The sequence below is a fragment of the Triturus cristatus genome, chromosome 3_2, assembly GCF_964204655.1.
Source record: "Triturus cristatus chromosome 3_2, aTriCri1.1, whole genome shotgun sequence".
NCBI lineage: Eukaryota > Metazoa > Chordata > Amphibia > Caudata > Salamandridae > Triturus > Triturus cristatus.
Genome location: NC_140584.1, coordinates 1,166,272,745 through 1,166,285,949, shown reverse-complemented (window position 1 = coordinate 1,166,285,949; position 13,205 = coordinate 1,166,272,745). Strand labels below are relative to the sequence as shown.

General features: G+C 46.2%; 1 protein-coding gene across 2 annotated transcripts in view; it reads right to left on the bottom strand.

The window, feature by feature from the left end:
- Positions 1-13,205, bottom strand: part of SLC11A1 (solute carrier family 11 member 1) — a 206,210-nt gene that overhangs the window by 93,952 nt on the left and 99,053 nt on the right. For both annotated transcript variants that reach the window (XM_085650027.1, XM_085650028.1), the window contains exons 2-5: positions 9,187-9,305; positions 6,792-6,914; positions 4,329-4,448; positions 682-788 (exon numbers count right to left, since the gene is read on the bottom strand). In XM_085650027.1, coding sequence (XP_085506153.1) covers positions 682-788; positions 4,329-4,448; positions 6,792-6,914; positions 9,187-9,305 — 469 coding nt within the window. The remainder of the gene's footprint in view (positions 1-681; positions 789-4,328; positions 4,449-6,791; positions 6,915-9,186; positions 9,306-13,205) is intronic.

The following is a 13,205-nucleotide window of genomic DNA, read 5'->3' as shown; positions in this document are numbered from 1 at the left end:
GAATGGAAAGAATATCCTAGGAGGGGAATATGCTCTAAGAGGGGTCATGTGGGATATGTGGTGGAATAACGATTTTCCTGTTGCCAATAGTGCTGCACATGTTCTCTGTGTGTGAGGGAAGCTTGCACTGCTGTAAACAGCACTGTCCATGCACTCTTCCAGTGAATGGAGATTTGCCAATGTTGCTGCACATGCTTTCTGTTGTTGATTGTGTTACTGTGCTCCATGGATGTAGGAGTTTTAATCAATTATTCTCTCTCTGACCTCTCAGTATTGCACCCTTACCCAGGTCCCACTTAAAACACCAGAACTGGACTTTCCTGGGTTTGTTAATGTTGAGTATGCGTTGAGAGCTTCACTTTCAATGCTCGGACAGGAGTTCACATATTTGCTAAAAACCTGGATCCCTAAGATGTCTTTGAGAATTAGATTGGGCGGAGATTTGTAATACACATAGAGCACTCCACCCAGATACTAACAACAGGCGTGAAATAACTGGTCCTACCACTACACTACACAAGAAAACCATGTCGCCGTCTCACGACAACCAAAGGCGTTCAGTTGTGAATCTAATTGGCTACAATGATCTTTTCAGCTGACAGATTTGTACCTTAGAGAGATCCATATGTCCACTAATCTGTCCTCAAATTTGGGCAAGAAAAAAACCAGGCATGAATTTACCGTCCAGATGAGAGGAGACTAAATGCAATGGCTGTGCCGATGACTTCCTGCATGTCGGAGCCGATGATGGCGAGCTCCACCAGGATCCAAAGAAGGAGGCGCGGAACCTGGAGGAAAAGGAACGGAAAGACTGTAGAATCCAGAAAGATGCTGTGTGAGTCCATTGAAAACACTGACGGAGAAGCATTGTACAACCAAGAGAGTCACACAGAAGAGGTAACTGTCAGGCTTTGTTTCATGTGGAGGAAACTCACTCACTTGCAAATGTAATTCTCCTACCCACAGGGAGCCAATACACATATATATATAGCCAGCCGCAGCCCCTGCAGGTAAGAGCGGTGGGGCGGTGGGGTGGTGAGGGGGGTTTCGACAGACAACAAGGAGGGAAAACTAAATAAATAATTAATTTTCGCTCTGCATCGTCCATCGAAATCCCCCCCACACACCCCACTGCCCCACCGCTCTTACCTGCACAGGTTTCGGCTATATATAGGAGTCTGATCAAGAATCAAATTCACGGTTCACATAAGGACCCATTTATGCAACATCCTAGGTGTGCACTGGAAGCTCCTGGGGATACATGGACTGGGCGCATTTCATGAGGACAGGCAATTTGTAGGATGGCCCTGCAGGTCATGTCCTCTGCGATGAGGAAGCGCGGGACACTGCATTTAAAAGGGCCTTCTTCAGGTAGTACATGTGCTCAGGTGTTTACTGAATGAAGGTGGAGAATCTTGACAGGCATTCCTGTACACATCAGGGAGGGGTGGCCCCAGCACCCATTGCAGCAGGAGTTGGCTTCTAAAAACCCCACTCGATTTTTTCTATTTGGAAGTGCTTGGCTTCTGTAAGTGCTCAGATTTCCACTCCAGTAGCGTGTCACCACCACAGAATGGATGGGAAGTGGCTGGCTGAGAGTTTACTTGCCTAGAACACCACATTAGACGACATAAAACATCATATTTAAAATAAATTTGGTTTCCCACCCACATTAAATGGAGTTACACAAATATCCTGAATAATTTTTCGGTGCAGTCGAACAGAGTTCTGTTGCGATTCAAAACATTGTCGGGCTAATTTACAAGCCCCTCGTGTCGCCCGTACATCACTTTTTCCCATGTTAAAAGTGACGTACTGGCGGCGCAAGGGGCTTGTAAATTAGCCCCTCAGGGGTTAGCGACAGGCAGGTGCAGTCTATGAGGATAACATCACCGACAGTTCGGTAACAACATGTTCTCTTACGTTTGCCTAAACATATCCAGATGGAGAAGCTTGCACTCCAAAAATTATGAGATGGCTGGGGGAGTTAGACTGGGAGGAGATACTGTAGGATGTAATGCAGTGTAGTGATGCTCTGGTGGGCGTATGCAACCTCTCCAGCCCAGCATCCTAGGCTGTCGGATCTACCTTACAGACTCGCACCACAGCCAGAACATGGCCTTTCTGCAGCCCTACACATCTGCCACTTCTGGGCTGTCAGGCATTTGTGAGTTCCTCCACAATCATGGACCTCACACCTGTCTCGCCTAGAGCTGGATGTCAGCCATCTTGTAAAGGACTTCCGACTGTAAGCCGGCTGTGGCTAGTGACCAATAGAACTGAACCCACATCCACTGTCCACCAATCGGGTCCTCGGGCACTCAGGGATTGCCTGTATGTGTTGGTACTTAATAGAAAGCAGATTAAAGTGACGCAAACTGTAGAGGCAGAGAATGAAGGATGGACTCAGATACAATTACTAGACTCAGTGTGGTGATGTCAAAGAAGGGAATGCTCTGTTCTGCAGCCAGTATTGTGCTCAGCTGTGTAGGGTCCAAGCCAGTGTCAGTTGAGCCGGGACACCACGAGTCATGCCTCATCCGACTGGCTCCACTGTAAATATCCCATTATTCCTACTCTGGTGCGGTCTTCATCCTTGTGACACCGGCGACCACACCTGGAGAATCTAGATGAAAGCAGAACGCACATCCTGAAGGAATAACTCTGAACATACACGCACTCCTTACTTCACACACTAGCCGGAAATTACCCATATTTTATTTCTTACATTTCCCCCCTCATCATTGCAACCAAAATGTATTTACACATTTTGATTTCAAACGTTTCGTGTTATCCATGCCAGGTCTTTACGGGGTCTTTACAGGGTAAGTAAGGCTCTGAGGCCACTTGCATCAATCCTGCCCCCCCCCCCCCCTCGCATGAACGCTCATGAGAGATGGAGACAAGGAGAGAGTGACAGGTGGAAAGTGAGAAGCAGATAGAAAAGGAGCGGGAACTGATCGTAATGTTGACAAATTCAAATAACGCGTGGTATCCTCATCCCACCCACGCGGTGGAAAGAATAACAGGACATACGTGAGATGAAGCGTGCCAATCATGGGATACTCATGAAGGAAGCCATGTGAGGCTGGCTTGTCACATGCTGCGGTAGTCATGGGGAAGAGATGTGTCGCAGGCCCTGATCAAACCACAGCCTTCAAAACATCTGCACCGGCATCCAGTAATTAAGTCACAAAATAAATAAATCCATGAAGGCACACATAACCACATTACCCCTCATTTTATGTTACCCTGTCCCAACACAAACGTATACACATTTCGTGAATACGCCCTTCACACAAGGTCTGGTCTTCTGGGCTCCTACACAAGCCATGACGTCACCTCACTGCCTACAAAAGTGAGCACAAACCAGGAGAACATGGCGACCACCGTCCTATCCCCTCCGTCTATCACAAAATGAACAGAGGTAACTCCACTGCGAAGCGAGCAGCAAACTTCACAGCCCCTAAACAGATATCATTCCACGCAGGGAAGCAGAGATGACAGTTCTTGTCAACAGACGTGACCATACAACATTGATTAAGTAGGGCGAGTCAATGCATGAGTGGTCTCCTCCGAAACCCCTCCCAAGAAGCAGCATTTGGCTTTTCCTTACAAAAGAAAACAGCAAACCTCGCTGAGCCAGAGCCTCACAGACCCAATAACTTCCCTCTTCTCTTAAAATGATAAGATTTGTGTTGGGCAGCTGAAATGTGGTGGAACCATGGATCCATGGCAGACAAGACTCTTGTGGCCCCTCTGGTAGAGTGGATCTTATAAATGGTCTCAGGTGAGGAGATGCCCATGGCGGCTTCATTCCACCTGATCCTCGCCTCCCAGCATGCAGCGGTAGGTCACTAGAGGGCCACACACTGACCTGGGGCCCGGTTTGCACAAACTAGGACGTGGTGACATCACCTTGAGTTGATGAATGGATTAGTCAACTTCACTTTGCTCTCAAGATAATCAAGCTGCCGGAATTGACAAAATAGTTTGATGAAGAAATTGGTCTTTTGCTGCCATTTTGTTTCTTCTCGTTGAATCTTTGTTACTTACTCATACTTGTCTGTCTGTCAGGTAAGTGTGTCGATACCTGTGATTAGTTTTCTATATTGTCAGCCTTGAAAACTTAATACATTCACTATTAAAAACATAGAGTATGATTCAAACTTGTCTGGTTAGTGCTGAGCAGTGAAACAGCCTCCAGGGGCTCCTGCTGGTGTGGGCAGAAATCATCAGCTGTGCATAAGTTCTGGTGCATCTCAAACCAAGGCAGACACCCCAATGAACACAATGGGACCAGAGAGGGATCCCGTCCGGCAGCTTACCTTGGGGTAGTAGATATAGCAAACCTCTCCCAAGTCCTTTCCGGTGACGACACCCAGGCGCACGGCCAGCCGCTGGCACAGGAGCCCCAGGATTGTGGACCAGAGCAGAACCCAAACAAGCTGAGGAAGAGAGGGGCAGAGGAGGTGACTGAGAGTGGGCACATATGTTGGGTCAGGTAAAATTTACGTTTTCTATCACTCAATCTCACTCTTTCATATTACAGACTGCAACAGAGTGCAAGTAGCTGCTCCAGTCTCTTTTGATGCTATCAGACTAACATGTTGTGATCAACAAAAAGTGAACATTTATCAGGTTTTCAAAACTTCTAATTATTGTCAGTCAGGACATCATAGGAAATGACATCGGAGTTCCGATGCGGCCGAAGTAGGTACGGAGGCGGGTCCCTGACTTTGATGAACGTGTGACTATAGGTCGGGCCCCCACCCAGAACTCATGGGGTACTTTCCAGAAATTCTCTGAGAATGCGCCGCTTGAGGAAACCATGCTCTTCCACATAACGCACCTTAGCATGTGTGCCACAGAGACGGTCTTCAATGCACTATTTTTTAGACCACCACTTTAATATTCACTCACATAAGGTCCTGATGAAAGCCAGCCCAATAAAGAGAGCCTGGCTGAAACATGTTGACCGGTAAGGATATTGGAGTTACTAAAGACCTCCACTGATATCCGCCTCTCCTTTTTAACAACTGCCAAGGGGCCAAACATTAAAATAGTCCATTTTGTTACCTGGGACCCTTTGGACAGTTTTTTAATTCTCACTCATTTACTTTCACTGCACACTCATTGCACAAAACCTTCTCCGCTGTATCCAGGCGATGAAGCACACCCAAGGTACACTTGGTACCTTGGGTGGGACCCGATGATGAAGCATGCCATCAACCAGGTTGGTGAGTGAGGGTCATCTAAAAACACAAATGCGTTTCCCCTGTACAAACATACACTAGGAGCACTATCCTTATAGCTAGCTCTCCTTGATATATACATTAGATGATCATTGACATTTGATGCACAGGAAATTGCGTCACAAGGTCACTGATCGTGACTACATTGACAGATGGCTATTTTGAACACCAAGGCGACATGACAGCTAAACAAGCAAACACTACCAGTCTGGCCATTGTCAATCCCAGCCGCACTTCAAAAATGGCTACACTCAGAGGCGCTTCTTGATGGTGATTGAACTTACTTAGCTCCTCATTGCTGACACCATTCACTCAGTTCCTGATATAGAATAAGACTCACTCATTGTCGGTGACGCTGAGGCTCACTCACCCATTCATAATGACCAGATGCACTCACTTGCTGCCGAAGTCCAGACTCCCTCTTGCCCTCACGCAGCCCAGATCCAGTCAATGTTTCATGTAGCTGAACTCAGCCTTCGATGAAGTACAGGCTTACTGGAGTTTTGATGACGTCTCCAACCCTCCACCACTTGAGAAAGTTCAAACTAACTCAGATCTTAATGAATCCCACAGTGACTGAGGTCTCGATAATGCCCAGAGTCACACAACACATTTCATCAGCTCTTGACACAGTTGAGACTCACTAAGCAGATCAAGTAGCTTAGACTCACTGAGGGCTTAGTTTAACACATTCTCACTGAGCATCTGATGTAACCCAGATTTACTCCTCCGTTGATGAAGATGAGCCTAATTCATCAGCTCTATCGCCCAGTCTAAGATCTTGAAGAGTCTGAATATATTTAGTCCAGACTCATTGCTCTCTTGAATAGCCTGGATATATTTAACTGAGATTCACTGAGCTCTTGATAATGCCAAGATGTATGTAGGCCAAACCCATGAGCCTCTGCTGGTATCCAGATAGTTGAAGCCCAGACTCACTTAGTTTCTAATCATGTCCGGTATTATGAAACTCAGACTCACTGAACTCTTTTTAATGTCCAGATATATGTACCCCGACTTACTTAACTTTTGATAATGTCCAGATATATGTATCCAGACTCACTGAGCTCTTGATAATATCCAGATATATGAAGCGCAGGCTCACTGAACTCTTGATAATGCCTAGATGTATGTAGGCCAAACTCACTGAACTTCTGCAAGTATTCAGATAATTAAAGCCCAGACTCACCTAGCTACTAATAATGTTCAGTATTATGAAGCCTAGACTCACTGAACTATTGATAATGCCCTGATATATGTAGCTCAGATGCACTGAGCTCTTTATAATATCCAGATATATGAAGCGCAGACTCACTTAAGTCTTGCTAATGTCCAGACATGATTCCAAGACTCATTGAGCTCTTGATAATGGCCAGAAATATGTACCCAAGAGGCACTGGTACAATCAGCTCTTGATGAAGCATTATCTACCCAATTTAAGAATCTTTCTCTAGTTCAAGTGTGGTAGTGGAAGCTTCCTTCAGTCCTATTGGAGAAGAACCCCACCCCCACCCTAGCACAGCACCACTGGCATACCTTAAACCCGGCAATGGCCCCACTCTGCAGGTCGGACTCTACGTTCCCAGGATCCAGGTAGGCGATGCTCATCAGGAAGCCAGGTCCGGTGAATGCCCAGAGTTTTCGGAAGCTGAAACCGGGCTGTGACAACAAGAGGAAACAGGAGGACCACAGATGGTGAGATGGTACTGGCACAAAAGCCATTTAATAGGGGAGGGGGGGGGGCGAGTGATGGGTTTAGAGAGGGAAAGGCCAACTGGAGAAAATATGAGGATGGTTCAGTGTGGTTCTGAAGAGTAGTATAAGATAAATCTTTGTATTTGTTCATGTACCTCATGAAACGTACTACACCACTTTGTCATGAGTTTTCAAAATAGCACGCTATAGTGAATTTTGTGATATATAGTACAGTGTCTGCCCTATTCCTCTCAAACGGAACTTTCAATTGTGGGTATAGGGGTATAGCCTACTCCCTAGGGTGAGACAGTTCACGCATGTGTAAGGCCAACTTAGGGCAGCATGGTACCCTGGGTTTTACCCCTTTCCTCTGCAAAAATCGCACACTGGCACTAAGGACTGCGGCCTGCCCCATCCAATCTCCCTTTTGTAATGTGGACGGTGTATGGAGGTCTGCTGTCTCTCGTGGGCCTCCATCTCTACAACGACAGCCATTCAAAAGGATTAGCTCGATTATTTAATTAATTCTGCTCCCGTAATGTTGATGAAGCACATTTTTGGAGTGTGCTTGTGTGCAGCCATTTTGCATTATGTCAGATTGACTGCACCAACCTCTCCACCCAACAGAGCCCCAACAACACAAAGACCTATGAGAAGGTACCATTACCTACTGTTGGCCTTTGACCCAGAGACCATCTCTCTCCCTTTGATGACAATTATTCAAAATGTAATCTTCCATAAACTACATATGTGTCCATGACGTCATCTGCTTGTCCTCTCTTTCCCACGGTTGTCAATGACTGGCTCTCCTCACTCCCTTTTTTTCTGTTCACTTTCTCTTCTGGTGAAATGCCAGCATTGTTCTTTAGTTTTCTGTGTTTCTCATCCTGACATGATCAGGTAGTGTCTTCCTGCAGCCTACCTTATCCGTTGAAAGAGTAAGCACTTTTTGTCTCATTCTGTTTCTGGAAAACCTTCTGGACTCTGTGTTCCAGGCTGAATTACTGATGCACTATACTGTTTGGCTTACCACCATCTTCTGTTTTTTATTAATTACATGCAGTGCCTTGTGTCACTGCCGGGCCAATCATGAGGTGCATATAGACAATCACATGACGCCCTTTCATGGACTTTTAATACTCATTTCTATAAATAGGGGGTTTCCGACGATTACTGGCTTTTAGTGGGAGTCCCTACTTGGCAAGGACTATTTGTAGGATTTTCTCAGTGTTAGGCACTTACTTCTTTTATAGGATTAGTTCACCTTCTAATTTTAATTCTATTCCAGGTCCATTATATCAACACTTTTCAGGAACTAGTTTACTGCTTTTAATCTGATGTCTATTTATGTAACTATTGTTACGCTTTGTACAGTGACTTGTTATCTTTTTGGGTCTTGCTTGACAGCACAGACGTCTGCAAGACATAATGCTACACAGTCTTAAAAATATACACAGAATGGGCTATGGAGCCACGCCGGTTGGGGATTCCCTCTCGGCCCACAAGATTGTGTATTTGGCGGATCAGTCCGCCGTCAACGGAATGCTTGCAATCCAATGAATGAGGGACTATTTTAAATCCCATAAGGTATTTGATTCATTAGAAATCAAACAACCTCATAGATATATTGCATACAAAGAGCTATTTTCTAATATTGATCGTACCCTGCAACTGTTTATTTATGTTTTACTCAAGACCCGGAATGTAAGCCCGATCAAATGGCTTTGCCAATGATTGTTGGGGAAGGTCTTTCTTCTTTAAGAATTAATAAATGAGGAAATCGAGGACAAGGTTTTGAGTGAAATTGTTGATGCGTTGTAACTAAAGTGCTGTTAAAAAAGGAATAAAGCTTTATTAATATTTCATGACTATGTTAATGGTGTGCAATTGATGTAGACTTTTGATATGTTTCTAAGATATTAGTGAAATGCTGATGAGTTGCTGCAGTAATGCCATTTGAATGGTGAGGTAATATTATTGAGCTATTGATTGTAATATAAATATATATTATTAACAATGTGCTAATATGACTTTATAGGGATGTTCTTGGGATGTTATTGGGTCATTTATAAGAGGATATCTATATCCTAAAGTTCTTGACCCTATAACATGCCTCTGTGGTCTAACTGAGGTACCTTTGGCCCGGAGTAGCACCGCCCAGACCCCGGTGGATAGCGTATGTAGGGTATGTATGTAGTGTAAATAGGGTACATGGAACCCATAGGTTGTCGCTCACCATCCCTGGATCCGGGATGCTGATCCTCTGGTCCAGGTTGTTCTGGTCCTTGGACTCATTCTCAGCATCCTCCGAAGGGTCAATGGAGCCATAGCGAGGATTACGCTTCTTCAAAAGGTCTTAGCATTCGAAGAACCCAAAAAAATGTGAAAAAAGAAAAACTTTGATAGGATTATTGAGGACACTTTTACCTTTCACTTTATGACTAAAGGACTCACCAGAACATGGCCCTGAAATCATTGAGAGCACATTAGAGACACTACCTGTTTAAATCCATTTTCTAGCATAGCGACACACCTAACTCCACCTTCTAGCCTCATCGCCACTTGCATCCTTGTGTCTCCAGACCGCTGTTCATCACAAGACAACGACTGTGTCGCTGCTGAAGACACTGCCTGACAAATACTTCACACCCACCCCTCCTAGTATGCAATATTTATTCATCTATTTATTCATAGAAGAGCAGAAAGGGCAGTCCCGCAATTCCGTAAATGACAATAGGGTTTGTAGTGAGTGAGTAGTTTGAAATACTTTGTCGGCTAGCAAACAGGAGGGTGTTAATGGGGTTGGAAAGTGAGTGGCAATACAAGATATTGCATTCATTACAAGACCACATATACAGGAATATATTCCCACAGGGTGTGTGTTTTCATGGGAACAAGATTGGCATGTGGATCGTACAGGGCCGGCTTTAGCTCTGGTGGCGCCCAGTGCGACAATCATTTTTGCCCCCCCCCCCCATGACCTCCTCCTCTGAATCCGTCACTACCATTGGGCAAAAGTGCCCCTCATCTCTCCATAGCCCCTCTCTCACATACATTTCATGGGGTATATTAATGTAGAAATAACGCAGCGCAGCAAGTCACCGTGCAGCGCTGTGCTGCATGATAGGGTAAAGGCAGGAATGCACTGCATTTAAAATAATACAGTGCCTTCTTGCCTTTTCCCAGAACTGGCGCACAATGTGCTGCCTAGCGCCAACGCATGCACTCTCGCACCTTCCCGTACAAACACAATCCCCTGAGGCATTTTCCTGGGCACGCTCCAAGGCATTTATTATAGACAATACCCCTCATAGCGAATCGTGATGAGTGATCAGTCAAACTTCGTTTGTTTTTAAAGACGCCATCTTAAAAGAGGGTAGAGAGGAGATGGAGTGCAGATCAGTGGGAGGGTGAAAGAGGGGCCGGGGTGGGGAGGTGAATGATTCCAGTGATGAGGTCCAAGCTAGTTACAATATCACAAAACCCAGAGGTAGTACAGGGAAGTTTGTGTGTGACTAGAAGATTATGGTTCTGGGTTAGATTATGGTTAGCTGAGTGGATGGTGAGTAACTGAGAAGGATTGTGGCTAGGTGCATTCATAGTTTTCAAACTTCAGATAAGTTTTTCCTCCAAGGCCTCGATTTTAGAGAGAGTCATCCAACCATCTGATGACAGTGTAAAGAAGGGTTATGTCTGGGGTGTTATAGCGAGTCCTACTTCCCACCAAGAGGACATTAAATCATTATCACGGCTGCAGGTGACGCTTAATCCAGCCAATATTTCCAGCCAGCGAAGCTTTGCATGCGTCTCGCAGTTTCAATCTTGGGATGAAAAGGCAGGGTCTATGAGTCACCGCATGTAACGCAACGCAGGCTAGCACACCAGCGGCGCATTTTCCTTGTTTGTGCCAGGCACACCTTTTAAAAAGTGTGCCCGGCGCAAACAAGGAAAATGTGCCGAATTAAGATGAATGTGCTCCCCACAGGGTAGCTGTGAACTCGCGCTGCGTTTGGGGCAGCGCATTCATGTGAAAAACAGAGCGGCTGCTTTGAAGCTGCTCCATGTTTCACAGTGCGGGTGGCAACCCACTTGCACTTTTAAGAGGGTTTAGAGATCCCCTTGCAGGCAGGTGCTGTGAGTGAATGCACGCGCCAGCAAGGGGATGTCTGAGGGGCCCATGGGATTCCCTTTGCCCCCTATAGAGGACTGTCATCAGGGGGCGCACTGTTAGCGGCCTCCTGACAGCTTCTTTGCCTTTGAGCCCATGCCTGTAATATGGTGCGGGCGCAGAGGCAAAGGGATTCCCTCATTTGCATGGGGCCACACCCCCCATACAAATGAGGGAATGCCCTCTGATGTTAGCACTGGTGCTTTATGTGTGCCAGCACTATCTGTTTTACAGAAGGGTACGCACAGGGGACGCACAAGCATCGGCGGCCCCTTCTGTAATACCAAAATGTTCGGGGGCATGCAAAGTGGGCCCAAAGGCCCATTCTACCCCCGCGGCACTTCTGTAATACGGCACTCTCAGTGCACCCCCTGATGACAGCCCTCTGGAGGGGAAAAAGGGAAAAAGCGGGTCCTATGGACCCCAGACATCCCCTTGCAGATGGGTGCAGACACTCACTTCACCCGCTTGCAATGGGATCTATCTCCTCTCTTAAAAGTGCAGGTGGGTTGCCGTCTGCACTGTGAAACTCGCAGCGGCTTCAAAGCAGCCGCTGCGTTTTTCCATGACTGCTCTGTCCCCATGGCTGTGTGAGTTCGCAGATTTCCTGGGGGCAGTGCATTCATCTTAATATTGCGCATTTTCCTTTTTTGTGCCGGGTGCACCTTTTAAAAGGTATTCCCTGTATGATACGGCCCAAGACTGCTGAAGAGATGAGTACAATGACCCCCTTCGAGGTGTGAAGGTTGCCTGAAGGTTGTTTTAGTAGATCGATGACCCCCTTCGAGGTGTGAAGGTTGCCTGAAGGTTGTTTTAGTAGATCGATGAGCCCCTCTGAGGTGTGAAGGTTGCCTGAAGGTTGTTTTAGTAGATCGATGAGCCCCTTCGAGGTGTGAAGGTTGTCTGAAGGTTGTTTTAGTAGATCGGCACTCACTAATTTCTTTATACTCAGAGACTTTTGACGCATCTAGTCGCAGATTATAAAGTAAAGACTATTATAAGTTATTACAGTCGAGTTCTGACATCACAGTGCCTGCTGCCAAAGCCAGAAGCCTAGGTGAAATGCAGGTCAGGTAACGGGGCGTAACTGAAGCTGCTGTTTAAAGCAATAATACCCGAGGGTTGTTTTTTATAACTTCTTCTCTATTTTAATAGCTTGCAATGACAAGCAGAGAGAACATTACTTTTTGCACTCCTTAGGTAGAGAATAGCTAGACTCTTTCTGCATGTCTCCACACATTCTGAGGTACTGCGGCTTTTTTGTTCTTTAAAAACGGGCTTGTTTTAAACTGTTTTTGATATGTTTCATTTTGCATTTGGGAATTAGTTTCCCTTTTCATGTTTGCAAACATGCTACGAACAAAGGGGCTGGCTACGATGGCTGACGGCCTTCAATCCGTCCGCCATCGTATCGAGGATTGGGACCGCCCGACACGCTGTCGGCGGTCCCATAGTAGGCATTACAATGCAACCGCCAACAAGGTGGTCACAATGCCTATATTTTACATTACGGCGGGTGCTGCTGGCTGCAGCACCCACAGCAATGTAAAAATGGGACAAGTTACATATCCCTGCACTACGTGGCAGGCACCATGCGGTGCCTGCCACATGGTACAGGGATATGACAGAGGCACCATTGGTGCCCCCCTAATACCCACAACCAAGGGCCAGGGGGTAAACAGATGGCTTAAAGGGACAACGTAATCCTACGGCAGTGCCTGATAGGCACCGCCAGCATTGTAGGGACTACGAGCACCTCCGCTGCTCAAGGTGACCGTGAGATGCATGGTGGTCGGTCTTTACGACCGCCACACGTCCGCCCGCCATCATAATATGGTGGGCGGTAAAGTTGCTTACGATGGCAGGGAGACCGCCACCGACAGCCTGTCGGTGGTGGTCTCCCCACCATTGTAATCAGCCCCCAAGTTTTTACGTGGTTTGTGGGAAAGGTGATGGTGTGACCATGTATATATGGGATAAAGTACCCCCTGGCGTACATGATACGGATATTGTGAGTCACTTTAGAGTTCCATAACCTTATTAATGAACTCAGCCTTTAGCCTCATTCCTATATATGGTTATGGTAC